This window comes from Ictidomys tridecemlineatus, chromosome 2, assembly GCF_052094955.1.
Source record: "Ictidomys tridecemlineatus isolate mIctTri1 chromosome 2, mIctTri1.hap1, whole genome shotgun sequence".
In the NCBI taxonomy this organism is placed as follows: Eukaryota; Metazoa; Chordata; class Mammalia; order Rodentia; family Sciuridae; genus Ictidomys; species Ictidomys tridecemlineatus.
This window is the reverse complement of record NC_135478.1, coordinates 3161843-3174392: the sequence shown is the minus strand read 5'-3', so window position 1 is coordinate 3174392 and position 12550 is coordinate 3161843. Positions and strand designations below refer to the sequence as shown.

The following is a 12550-nucleotide window of genomic DNA, read 5'->3' as shown; positions in this document are numbered from 1 at the left end:
GCCCCCAGCACCGAGGCGGCAGGGCCTGTGGGCACAGCCGAGCAGGGCGTACCCGGGCTGAGCACTGCCGGCCAGCTGGGCGGAGGCGCCACCCAAGCCTCCCCCCGCACCCGTCGGCCGGTTGGGCTGTGTGTGTCCTGTCCGTTGTCCCTGCTCTGTGTCCTGTCTGTGTCCAGCCCCTGGTGCTGGCCCGACCTCCTCCCCGCGTGGCACACGAGGTCCCTCCGCCTTCCCCAGCGGGTCTTTCCCACCAGCCTCTCTCATGGCGCCCGACGGTGGCCTGGGCACCACCTTCACCGTACCTCCTGCTGCCCTCGCTTGGGGACACGCGTGTGACGGCCACAGTGCACGTGTGTCCGGCCCGGGGCTGGTGTTCCAGAGGCGGAGAGCCCGGGGCTCCTGCGGGTCCCTGTGCCCGTGCCCGCCCTGCAGCCCAGCCCAGCACCGGCGGGCATGGCCAGCTCATGGGCCAGCTCGGGTGGCTCCACGTCGCCCTCCCCAGCCTCAGTTTCCCCGTGAGAGGTGCCCACCCCGTCCAGGGGTGCCCAGCACATTCTCCGCCCCAAGACGCAGGCTGCACGTCAGCCGTGACCAGGGCTGTCAGCCTGACCCCTCGGCCTCCGGGGCCGGCAGCACCCTTAACGGTCTCTTCTCTTCTCTTGTCCCCTAACGTTCAGAGACCTTTGGTAAGTCTGACCCCGCCAGCAACTAACGCCTCTGGTCCCCACCCTCCCAGACTAACAGCCACCGTGACAGTAACCGACCCACGTGTGTGGCATGTTCACTAACCCGACCCCCACGGCCACCCCTCCCAGCCGGTGCCAGGGCATCGGAGACCGGCCCCGGAGGAAAAGAGGAAAAGGAGGGCCCTGGGGTCCCCGTGGAAAGCCCCCGGTGGCCAGCTCTGGGGCCGGGCTGACCTTTCCCAGCCGGGCGTCCTCGTCACCCTCCGCTCCCAGCCCCAGCCTGGGCACCCTGGGCCCGTTGTCACTGAGGTGAGAGTGGCCGGCCCAGGACGGCGGAGGTCCGCCTCTGGCTTCCCTGCGAGGGGAGCAGGCCCCGGGGAGGGCTGAGAGACCTGCCCTTTCTGCTCGGTGGTGGCCGTGACAGCTCGGCCCAGTTCCTGCCGTGGTCACCCGAGCGCAGCGAGACAGCGAAGCAGGAGCCCGCGGGTCCCCTCCAGCTCCCTGGCCTGGCCTCCAGGAGTCCCCCTTGGCCTCTCAGGAGGGCGGAGAGCGGCCCTAGAGGGCTGGCGCTCCCAGAGAGAAGGTGGGCCCCAGCCGGTCACCTCCTCTGCCTCAGGTGGCCTGGGGTTCCCCGGGTTCCCTGGCCCAGGCCACGGGGAGAGCTGCCCTCGGGTGCCCGTCCGGCTGCGCAGGATGGCCGCTCTGCCTTGGTCTCGGGCCTTCTGGGCCCGGTTGTCCTCCTGTGGCCAGCTGCTGTCACAGGGGCTGGGCTAGCCAGGGAAGAAGAGCAGAACTGTGAGGTCCAATCCGGGTCCCCAGGTGTCCCCTCGGCGGCCCGCCCTTTCCTCTTTTCCTCCGGGAGCTGGACAGGCCCTGACCCCCATCCCGGCTCCTCCCGCCCTCCTCCTGTCTGTGACCTCCTTAGCTGCTGCCACACCCAGCCCCGGGCACTAACCCCTGCTGTCCCCGTCTCTAACAAGACCGAGACCCCTTGCTCCCCTCCCCGCCTTCCCAGTCCAGACTCGGGCCTTCAAGCAGCCCCTTGCTGGACCCCAGGAGAGAAGGGGGTCGGGGCCTCCTCCCTCCCCCAGGGCAGGGCCACTCCGGCCCGCAGACCCCTCCCGTGGGAAGCCTGCTCTGCCCACCTGTCCTGCAGCCAGGCCTCCTGGGTCTCCAGGCCCCGGCTGGCCAGCCGCCCCCGGCCCCCGGCCCCCCTGACATTCGCCTGGTCTCTCTTCCCTTGCAGAGAGCACTCCGATCCGAGGTAAGAGGCCCGCTCCCGCCGCCCTGCCCAGGTTCCGGGCCCCCAGGCCCCCACTCCCACCACCCTGCAGTGTCCTCCTGTCTCTGTGTCTGTCTGTGGCCGGGCGAGTGCGGAAGTGGGTGGCCGCCTTCTGGGGGGAGGGGCGGCACCTCCTCGCCACCCAGGGCCCTGGCAGAGCCCCTCTGCAGCCTCCGTTCTGCCTCTCTGAGGTCAGCTGCAGAGCAGCCTCTGGATGTGACCATCTGGGGTGTCCAGCCCGAGGGAGCCGAGGCAGGCACTGTCAAAGGCCAGGATGGACGCTGGGCCCGCCCTCAGCACTGCCTCAGAGGCGACTCCGTAGGCCTGGGTGGAAGCCTAGGAAGAATGCTGTGTGACCTAGGGCGGGCTCCCTGCCCTCTCTGGGCCTCACAGTGATCTCCACTGCCCATTACCTCAGAGTCTGAGGTCGGGGAAGAACATAGGTATTTGTTCTATAGGGGCCTCTATCTGCTGCCCCCAAAGAGGACCTCCCTGTCTGGGGTCCATGCCACTTCTTAGGACAACCGTAAACAGCTCTGGTTTGGGGCTCCTGTGCCACGGGTTCTGGTGAAGCTCGCAGCTCTGACACCGCGGGAGCCTCTCTCGCCTTCCTTAACTCGCGGCCGGCGGGCCCTTGGGTCCAGGCTGTGACCATACGTCCCAACGTACCTTCACGGAGTTTAGTTCTTGCCAAACGGAGGCCATGGACCCCCGTGTCTCGTGGGGTGTGGGTGAGCGTGTGTCCTGTGAAGGCCTGGGCTCCGGGCACACGGCCTCGCTGTGACATGGGGACACGTTCCCGTTCAGGCTCCACAGCCCTGGGGGTCTCGGCCTCCTGTTCACTAACTCCGGCCACCGACTTGGTCTGCGACTTCAGCGACTCCTTAACGTGGGCAGAAGTGGAGTCTTGTCGGGGCCTGTGCCCTCAAACACAGCGAGGGGACGGCACGTGCCGCTGGGCACCGAGACCTGGCCTCAGTGCCTGCCGTCTCAGACGTCTCTGTCCACTCGTGAGCAGCCCGTGCCCAGGTCCGGGCCTGTGGTTCTGGCCTCACTGGGCCACCCAGCCCCAGGTCAGCTGTGAGTGTAGTGGCCTCCGTTGGCCGACCTCTGCAGCCCCGCGCCACCGGGCCTTGGGCTGGGCCCACAGTGTCAGGCACACCGAGGGGCACCAGGACCTTGGGTCTCGGCGCCTGGTGTCCATGGGTCTTCGTGTCCAGTCACTCATTTGGAGGACTTGGGTGCCAGGAGGCGTGGCCCCTGCGCAGTGTCCAGACAGTGGCTCTGGTCCAGACTGAGGCCAAGCATGCTTGGTGCACCCTGTCCTGGTGGCTTTACCTCAGCCATCGTGAGGTGACACTGCTCCGCGTGCTCACAGGCACCCCGTGTGGAGACCCCATTCCACACGCACTAGGGGACGCGGACCGCGGGTTGGACTCCGGTGCTGTCGAGCGGCTGCAGCCTCCTGGATTCGCAGTCGGCGTCTGTTGGCCCTGAGGCCTGGGGCGCGGGGCTGAGGGGCTGAGGGCCAGCCCCACCCGTTTCCCTGAGAGCACCACGCGGTGCTTTCTCACGTCCACCCCAGCAACATGGCCACCTGCTGCCCGTCTGGGGGCTGGGCCTGGCAGCGCGGCCCCGTGGGCAGCTCCCTTTCAGCGAGAGCGGAGGATTTGCCGGGCACCCTGGAGTGTCCAGTCAGCCCAGCAAGTGGGGTCCGGCGGGCCTGCGGGCCTGCCTTGTGTCGTCACCCTCTCCAGCTGCGCCAGCGCCAGAGACGGGCCAGCCGGGACTCGGGATGGCCTCCCAGCGCGGCCGGCCCCCCTCAGTGGCCAGTTGTCCCTCTCCCCGCAGGGGCCTTGCAGATCGAGAGCAGCGAGGAGACCGACCAGGGCAAGTACGAGTGCGTGGCCACCAACAGCGCGGGCGTGCGCTACTCCTCGCCCGCCAACCTCTACGTGCGAGGTAGGGAGCGCGGCACCCAGGTCCCCGCAGGGCCCCGCCTCCGGCTCCCCCACCTGCAGACCCGCAGGCGCCCTCCCCAGCGGGGGGTCGGGACTGGCGGCCTCCCTCTCTGGACCTCGGCTCCCGGCCTGGGCAGCGGGCGGCTTTCGTCCTGCCCCTGGCCGTGAGAACGCCCGCCCTGGGCAGCGGCCGGGCTCGAGCGGGCGGGGGAGGGCAGTCTCGGGCCGCAGGGTGGGGGAGCCCGCGGGCCTGGGCCCTGTCCCCGCCGCCCCCGGTGGCTTCTGTGGTGTGTGGTGCCCCGTGTCGTGTGCTGGCTGTGCTTCTCCGACTGTGGCCTCGTGGTCCCGCTTCACTGCCCGCCCCGCCCCGCGCCCTCCTCGGAGCTGGGGTCCAGGCCGCCCGCTGGCCCAGCGCACTCGTGCCCACAGCCGAGACCCGCGGGGCGCTCACGCTCGGGCCAGTGGGAGGACCGGGCCTGGCAGGCACACTCGCGGGCTTGGTGGCCCCCTTGGGCGAAGCTGTGGGTCCCGGCTTCCCGTCCCCGCCAGGTCCCTGCCGGGTGCCAGGGGTCCGTCCCAGGGGCTCCCCCACCTCCACCGCCTCAGGTGCCTGGGTGCCCCCGCGGGGCCGGGTGACTCTGCCGACCCTCGTCTCCGTCAGGATCCTGGGTCCTCTCGGAAGCTTTGTGTCCCCTCCCCACCCCGTCCCACTCGGGGCTGGTTCTGACCCGACCCGTGGTAGAAACGGCCTCCATGGCCCGCCCGGCCGCTCTGGGCCAACCACCTGGCCACTCCCTCCCAAGCTCAGTGACCCTCGCGGGGGCCGCCCTCGTCATCCTCCACGCGGGCTGAGCGGTGCCTCCACCCAAGACCCTCGTCCCCTGGTCCAGTGGCCACAGCTCCCGCTGGCCCTGAGGCGACTCCTGGGTCCTGCACCGCGGGTGGCGCGTCCTGTGTGAGGAGCAGGCCTTGCGGGGAGGGGGGTGCGGGCGGGCGGGCGTCTGATCTGCCACCGCGGCACCCGGTGAGTCTGGCGCGTCCGTGACCCCGATGGACTGGTCCTCATCCTCCTGGGCTTTCCTGCCAGCACTGGGGTCTGCAGCCGGTGGGGATGGAGGGCAGTGTAGACGCAGTGGGCGGAGGGGCCAGGGCCATCCCGGCAGGGCCAGCCGGCCCGTCTTGCCCGGTCTCAGACTCTCCGACCGCCTGGGCAGCGAGGGAGCCGGCGCCGGTGTCGGCCCGAGCGGGAGCAGGAAGCCGTCGCTGTTCTTTTCTTTTTTAATTTGAGTTTTTTTGGTTTAAAGAGAAAACAGACGATGCAGCTTTTCGCCTTGGGAAGTCCTCTTTTACTCTCTGTATTTCCCCTATTTTTTCTCTTCTCCCCATGTCATTGTGTTCCGCATCAACCCCCTTTACATCCCTCAGAGCTTCGAGAAGGTTGGTGTGTTTTTTTTCTTTTTTACTTTCTTTACCCACATTTTTACATTCCGAAAAAACGACACGACACACACTGAGCACAGTAGACACACACAGACACGCACACGCACACGCACAGCCGAGACGCAGAAACGGAGCAGACAGTGGGCACCACCACAGTCAGAAAGCCGCCCGGCGACAGCAAACCCAGAAAGACACAGCCTCCGTGCCCAGCCCGGCCGAGGCGGCGCACACATGCGATGCTTGCATTGTGGTCGCTCTGCATCCGTTGGTCATGTCGTTGCTGAGTTCTTGCACCTCGTCGTCATGGTGACGGGCCTGATGCATGCTGGGAGAATGTGAGACTGCATGCCCCGTGGTCTGCCTGGTGCGTCCCACGCCCTCTGTTGGCGGGCTCCTGTCTCCTGGTCCGTTTCTCTCTCTTTGTTTTTTTCTTTTCTTTTCTTTCTTTTTTTTTTTCTAATTTTTTTAAAGTTTTGTTTCATTTTTGGGGAAAAGTCGATCGGTTGGTTTTTCCCTGCCGCCCCTCTACCTGCTCGCCCTCCCCCAGAGCGACTGTCTGTCCTGTCTTGCTCTGTGCTGTCTGGTGTCTGCCCCTGGCTGAGCTATTCCGTGGTTGCTCTCCGAACGCATTGTGACTTAAAAGCCAGTGTTCCTGTCCCGACTCTCACCCAGGAGGGTGGCAGGGGTCCCACAGCCGAGATGTCAGAGCAGAAAGTGGCCGCCCTGGCAGAGGGTGCGGGGGGGGGTGTGCAGAGGGACAGCGGGCGGCCAGAGCCTGGGGCGGGCGTGGGGGCCGACAGCCCTCTCTGCCCAGAGCCCGACCAGGGCAGCAGGTGGAGGGAGCTCAGGCAGGTGTCTCCTTGTTCTTCTGCCTCACACGGGGCTGTCCCCACTGCCCCCGTCACCAAAGACAAAACGAATTGGGAGGTCCCCGCTGAAGGGCAGCGGGAATCAGAGTCCTCCTCCAAACAGCGAAACTTCCAAATAAAGAGAAGGGTCACCTTAAAGGGGGAGTAATAATGGCACAGCCTGCGCGAGCAGTGCATGCCTGGCACGCGGTGCCCAGATGGCAGGATGGCAGCCGGTGTGACGACTTCATCGTCCTGGCTGGCACAGGCCCAGACGCAAGGCAGGGCAGACGGAGACGTTGGCCCCTCTCCTCCCCAGGCTCTGCGCCCAGTCAGGCGCCTTTGTCTAGCCGCACAGCACGGTCACTTTCTGAGTTCCCTGAGCATCAGAGCTGTGGGATCTGGGGAAACCAGGGCTTGACACGGCCTCTCCTCGCCACCCCCCTCCGTCTCTCTCCCTCCCTCCCCCTCCCCCTTTCCCCCTCCCCACCTCCCCTCCCTCCCCCTCCCCTCCCCCCCTCCCCCTCCCCTCTCTCTCACTCTCTGCCCCATTTCCAAACCTTCAGAGTTGCAGGCTCTCCTGCTCCCTCCCCAAGGGAAGACAAGCCCTGAGCCTCACACCAGCTCCACACGGCCATAGACTAGGGTTTCTGCCCAGCCCAGCCCAGCCGGCTGCCCACCGTAGACAGCAGTCCAGGGCAGAGGCCGCCCTGCGGGCCTGCGTTCCTTGACCTCCTGCCCCTCACCTGCTTTCTCCAGCCTCCCCCTTCCTAGACCCCAGCCGAGCTGGCGGGAGGGCACCAGTGCCCGCAGGGACTTCTTTCCCCTCACTGAGCAGCTGTGGCCCCGCAGAGGGCCTCAGGGAAGCCCCGCAGGTGGGAAGTGGCCTGCCCCCTGCACCAAAGCTACGTCCGGGTGGATTTCAGCTGAGGGGCTGAGGGTCTCAGAAGCCACTTGGATTTGGGGACAGTGCCGCACAGGCTCTGGCCTGGACTCTGGCTGCCTCAGGTCAGCCTTTCTCTGCCCCTCCCCGGCTGCAAGACCGCGGCTGGCCTTTTGACCCTTGCAGTCCATGTGTCTTCGTCTGAATGATAAAGACCTAAATGTGCCCAGCTCCCAGGGGTAGGGGGACTCCATGGAGCTGACCCTGTCAGGTGTCCCATGTGGTCAGCCTCCAAGGACACCAGAGGACTGTCGCCATGATATAGCAGAGAGCTCAAGGGAAGAGCCTGTCCAGCCGCTCCCTTCCCTGCGAGGCCCCTCAGTGTCCACTCCGTAGCAACTGCTCGGAACGCGTGGGCCAGGAGCTGGCGGGGGTCTCTGATCTCATTTCTCACTGGTGCCTTTCCAAGTCCACCCTTGGTCTCGTTTCCTGTGGCTCCAGCCCTGTCCCCCAGAGGTCAGTGGCTCCCCCAGGGCCCCAGCCACTTTCCGGAAGTCCAGTCCAGCCCCAGGCGCGGCTGGAAGGTGCAGCCAGGTGCCCACAGAGGCACCCGCCTGGCTCAGGCCGCCGGACGTGTCCTGCCCTGTTGCCACCACTGTCCAGGAGTCCCGGGCCCAGCAGAGCTTCTGACCTCTGGCCTCTGGCTTCCACTGGACAGGGGTTCAGACTCGCCCTTCTCTTTCTGAAGTTGACCTCTGGGACCCAAAGGGCCAAGGCCACACCCCTGGCCACTTCCCAGTGCCCCTGGCGGCCCTGGGCGGGTGGCCGGATGCAGGACACCCTCCCTCCGCCGTGCCCTGTGCCTCCTGGGAGCAACGCCCTAAGATCAGTCGTGTGCAGGGGCCCAGCTGCACCGCATCCTGGGGAGCAGGACCCTGTTTAATGGCTCTCAGTGCCAGCTGTGGACATCAGGAGGACGTTCCTCCACAGTGGACTCAGGACACCTCCAGTGTTTTGGAGGAGGCCAAAGGGATTGGAATCATCCCCGCAGAGTCTCGAGTTCCGACCCGGGTGGCCGGGACAGGCCGTCTGACCGAAGTCGGGGAGTCCAGGTGGCCGTCCGTGGTCCCCCTGTCCTCAGGGGTCAGGTGACGTTTTGAACTAAAGTTCCGGCACCAAGCCCTAGAATTGATGGACGTGACCTCTAGATGTCCCTTACTTCCTGTTCCCAAAACAGTGGTGGACACAGACGCAGGGCCCAGGACACCTGTCCTTCCTGTGACACCGGGAGGACCTCGGGTGTCTGCTGGCCGTGGCCCACCCTGGCCGACTTCCTCCCGGGCAGGGCTGTGAGAGCAGAGTCGGGCCCCTCCTGCACCCTCCCCGGGGGGAGAGGGGCACCCACTGGCCTGGGCTCAGAGGGCCCTGCAGGAACACTGTGCTCTGAACCCCGCCTGCTGCCTGCACCCCGCCCTGTGCATCGCTGTCTCCTCTGTGGGGGACGTTAGATTACACCTTGTCATTGGGAGGCCCGAGTCTGCGGCCACAGCGAGGGGGCGAGGTAGTCGGTGGATTGGCAGGGGGGGCACAAAGGCGGGAGAGAGAGGGTGACACCCCCCAAAACCCTGACAATTAAAGAGATACGTGTCCATGAAGCAGCCTGACGTCCTCCTCACACGCCCACGGCTTGCAAGGCCGCTGTCAGCTGTGCTGGGGTCCGGGACCCTCGGGGCCTGCAAGCCGCTGTCTTCAGGGCAGAGGGCGGCAGTGCCAGCAGGTGGCGGGGAGGGCCCAGGCCGGCCACAGGCCTCCGACCCCGACAGGTGTAATCTAGGCCCCAGCGACCCTGGAGGCTGCCGTCCCTGGGCACCTCTGGGCGTCCCCCCCTCCCACCCGCTACCCGTTTTGGGGTCTGCAGAAACAGCACAAGTTTCTCTCACCCCAAAACGCGCAGCAGGCCCCGGCGCTGGGCTCGCTGAACCCTGACGTGGCTGACACTGTGGGGTCCCTCCCAGTGCTTCAACCCATCACCTCACTTTTGAGTTTCCTTCCTCCCCTCCTCTGCCCCCCGAACCCACTTTTGTTTTTGAGTTTCTGCCTCTTCCTGCCTGGGGGAGGGTCGTCTCCTGGTTGCTTTGACGGGTTTTGAGTTGTTTTTCCATGTGAATCGGGGTTTGAAGCGACCACCCCCCAACCTGCCACCACCCCACCCCACCCCCGCTGCCCACCCTCCTGACCCCTCGCCCACGCGGGTCCCCCTGCTGGGACCCCCTGGCTACTCGGTGACGAGAAGAGCTGGGACCAGAGCCCGCTGGAGCGTGCTGAGGACCAAGGCTGGTGTGGTCCTTTATAACCCGCCTGGACCCTCCATTCAGGTCGGTAATTGGGGCGGGGGTCCCGCGGGCCTCTCTGTCCCGTGGGCCCCGTGCCCACTGTTCTCTAACCTGCACCTCAAGCTTGCAGCCAGGGGCGGAGAGACGGTGTGGGTGGGTGAGCACCAACCGCGCAGAACACAGCGTCGGCCGTCCTCCTGCTGGCCCAGAGGGTGCCCGCCGGCTTTTCAGAGCCCCAGGGAGGTCCGGGTCGCCTGGTGCCAGTGGGCACGAGATCCTCCGCAAAGTCGTGGCAAACCAGCCTCTTCCTAGAGCCCACCCTCAGAAACAGATGAGGTGGGTGGGCGGGCAAGCAGGCGGGCAGCTCTGGGGTGCCCGAGAGGCCTCCGCAGCTCTTGGCAGACCGCCCAGCGGGTGGCCGCTGGCCGTGTCGGGGAGCGTGGGCACCGAGCCCTGCTGCTGACAGACCGCCTCGGACGGCCTGTGGTCACGGACCCTCTGGGGCAGGTCTTCCACAGGCTCGAGGTGTGACGCCTTGTCCACTCCAAGTGAGCGTGACAGCCCTGCCGGGGAGTTAAGAGACCAGAGTGTGGCCAGGGTCTTTTGGACGAGGTGGCAGCTTGACGTTCAGCCTTTAGATGCTAAAGCTAGATCTCCTGTCCTTGTCCTCACAGTCCCCGTGGGGGAGCCTTTCACTGATGGCCCCTGCACCTTTACGTGAAGGCTGCAGGATACCGAGGTGTTGTGTCTAGGTGACGGGTCCTCTGCCCTCTTTGGTGTTCCCAGTGGGTAAGGACATAAGTTCAAAGACGCTGAGGTGCCAAGAGGGACACCTGGCTGTCCCTCTGGCTGCTCACTGTGGTGAGTCAGGCTCACCCTGTGAGGGAAAGGGACCAGGCAGCACGACTGAGTGCTGGCACAGGGTTCCCTTGCTGGGTCTGTCACCCCCGGAGCCGTTTCCTCATCTGCAAATAGGGCATAAGGACACTTGCCTCTGGACGTCATCAGGAAGGACAGAGCAAGGACAAGGGCACCCTCAGGGTTTCCATTTTAAAACCAGCCCCCAACTTGCTGGCACAGAGCACCTGTGTCTTCCTTCTGCCGCAGGCCTGGCCGAGCGCCTGCTGTGTGCTGGATCGTCCTGGGGGCCGCCTGATGGCCCCCCTTTCCCCCTTTTACAGATGAGGAAATTGAGGCTGGGGACGGGCTCCTTAGCCAGGGAGTGGGCCTCCTTGAAGCCGTGGACTTGGCTGCAGCCTGGGGCTGGGCGTGACAGGGTCTGGGCGCTGCAGGGAGAGGCCCTCGGGCCGGGTTGGTTTGCTCCTTTCTGCACGAGGATCCCACCGTGGCCGCCTTGGACCCCGGGCCCAGGCCCCTGGGTGCCGGGGGCGGCCAGATCCTGTGTTCTGCCGGGGGCGGGGGCCTCCTGGGAAGCCACAGCCCTCCTCCTTTCAGACCCCGATTTTCAGCCCCCATTCCATCCCTGCCCTTCTGGCTTCGGGTGCTGTCTGTCTCCGAGGGCTGCTCTCATTTGTTGGATTTTCTCTTTTTTCTTTTTCCTTTTCTTTTCGCTTTCGCTCTTATCATTTGCCCCCGATTCCGTTCTGGACGTGATGCCGTTTCCTGTCCTGGATTATTGGCTCCCCACGCTCATCCCCATCGTGTTCCGTTTCCATGACAACACAGCCTCGGCATCTCCCACCCACCCCAGCCTCGCTGTGGGTGCCGGCGGCTGGCCTGGTCCACGGGCGGCCGGCCCCTTCCCTCCCCGGCCCTCACTCTCCTCCGTCTGTCTGCATGCCCTCTGTGCCCGCCCGCCCCGCCCCAGCGGCACCCCATCCTGTCTCCAGTGTGACTCTGGACTTTTCGTGGGGCTTCGTTTTCCGAAGGGCTGCCAGCTTCCACAGACCCCGCCACGCCCCGCGGGGCCCTTTCCCGTGCCTCCCGCCTGGGTTCGGGAGCAGGCTGGGGTTCCGGGAGGCCGGGGCTGGGGGACAGCTAGGGCTGCTTCCCTTCACCCTGCGAGACCCTCCTCAGTAGAGCAGGCGAGACCTGAGCCTACAGCCCCAGGAGCCTTCAGCCAGGGCGGGGCCACGGTGGGGGTCCCGGGTCCTCCTGGTGGCCCCCTTTGGCACCACTACAGAGACCCTTCCCACCCGGGCTGGGGACTCACCCAGCGGGCCACGTCCCCTCCCACGGCCCAGCACGGGTCCTTCTGTAGCCAAGCCTTTCAAGTTCAGGGGCCGGGAGGCCGCCCCTTTCCTGCCCCAGAATCCCCCAACTTCCGAAAATGGAGCCCCCGAAATGCATCCTGCCGCCTTCGCCCTCCGCGAGGTCCGCAGGGAAGGTGGCACCCAACACGCCCGGGGCCCAGCCCAGCCCAGCTCGCCCCTGGTTGTCGATGATGATGATCATTATATTTCCCTGTTTATGACTCTACCAGGGCCGTGATGTGACAATGTGACCTGTCACATTGGGTCACATCTGCTAGATTAATCCGCAGCACTGAAGTGGGCCCCTCCCCGCTCTCTCTGCCCACCCTCTGTCCCCGCCTCTCTCCACTCATCTGTCCACGCTCCGGCCTCCTGAGCCTCTCCTGACCCCTCTGCTCCCCCTTCCTTCCTCGCCCCCCCCCACTCTCAACCTACTCTGCATGATGTTTGTGACTTTGAGAGCCGCATCTATCGATGGAAACTTGTCAGACCGACAGAAGCTTTTAGAGGGTTTCTAACCCAAAACCACAAAAATTTCATTAGAGTTTCTCATCTTTCCTTTGGGGAAGGGGGTGGGGTCCCTGTGTCACCAGAAGGGGTCGAGCGTGGGGCCTGAGCTGCCAGGCCCCCTCTGCCTCCGGCTCCTCTCCTGCAGGGCCTTCCCCGTGCCCTGGGAACCAGGGGGTGGCGAGTCAGGTCGGCCCGAGCGCCCCGGCCCAGGGTGTCCCGCCGGAGCCCTGCAGGCTCTGCAGAGTGACCGCCCACTCAGGACGCAGGGCCGGTCTCCGGAGCCACGCTGTCAGCAAAGATGAGAAACGGCTGATAAATTTTTGTGTCCATCTCTGTGCTGTGACAGCCACTCTGGTCTGGAACCTTGTGCTCTGAAGTCCAGCTTCGCGTCTCC

The 12550-nt window shown here is 65.7% G+C and overlaps 1 protein-coding gene across 15 annotated transcripts in view; it reads left to right on the top strand.

The window, feature by feature from the left end:
* Ptprs (protein tyrosine phosphatase receptor type S) overlaps nucleotides 1-12550 on the top strand; it is a 55805-nt gene that overhangs the window by 13535 nt on the left and 29720 nt on the right. For 14 of the 15 annotated variants that reach the window (XM_078034126.1, XM_078034120.1, XM_078034112.1 and 11 more), the window contains exon 6: nucleotides 3820-3930. In XM_078034126.1, coding sequence (XP_077890252.1) covers nucleotides 3820-3930 — 111 coding nt within the window. Of the gene's footprint in view, nucleotides 1-3819; nucleotides 3931-9500; nucleotides 9770-12550 lie in introns of those variants that run through there. The other variant, XM_078034134.1, reaches the window with a different exon arrangement.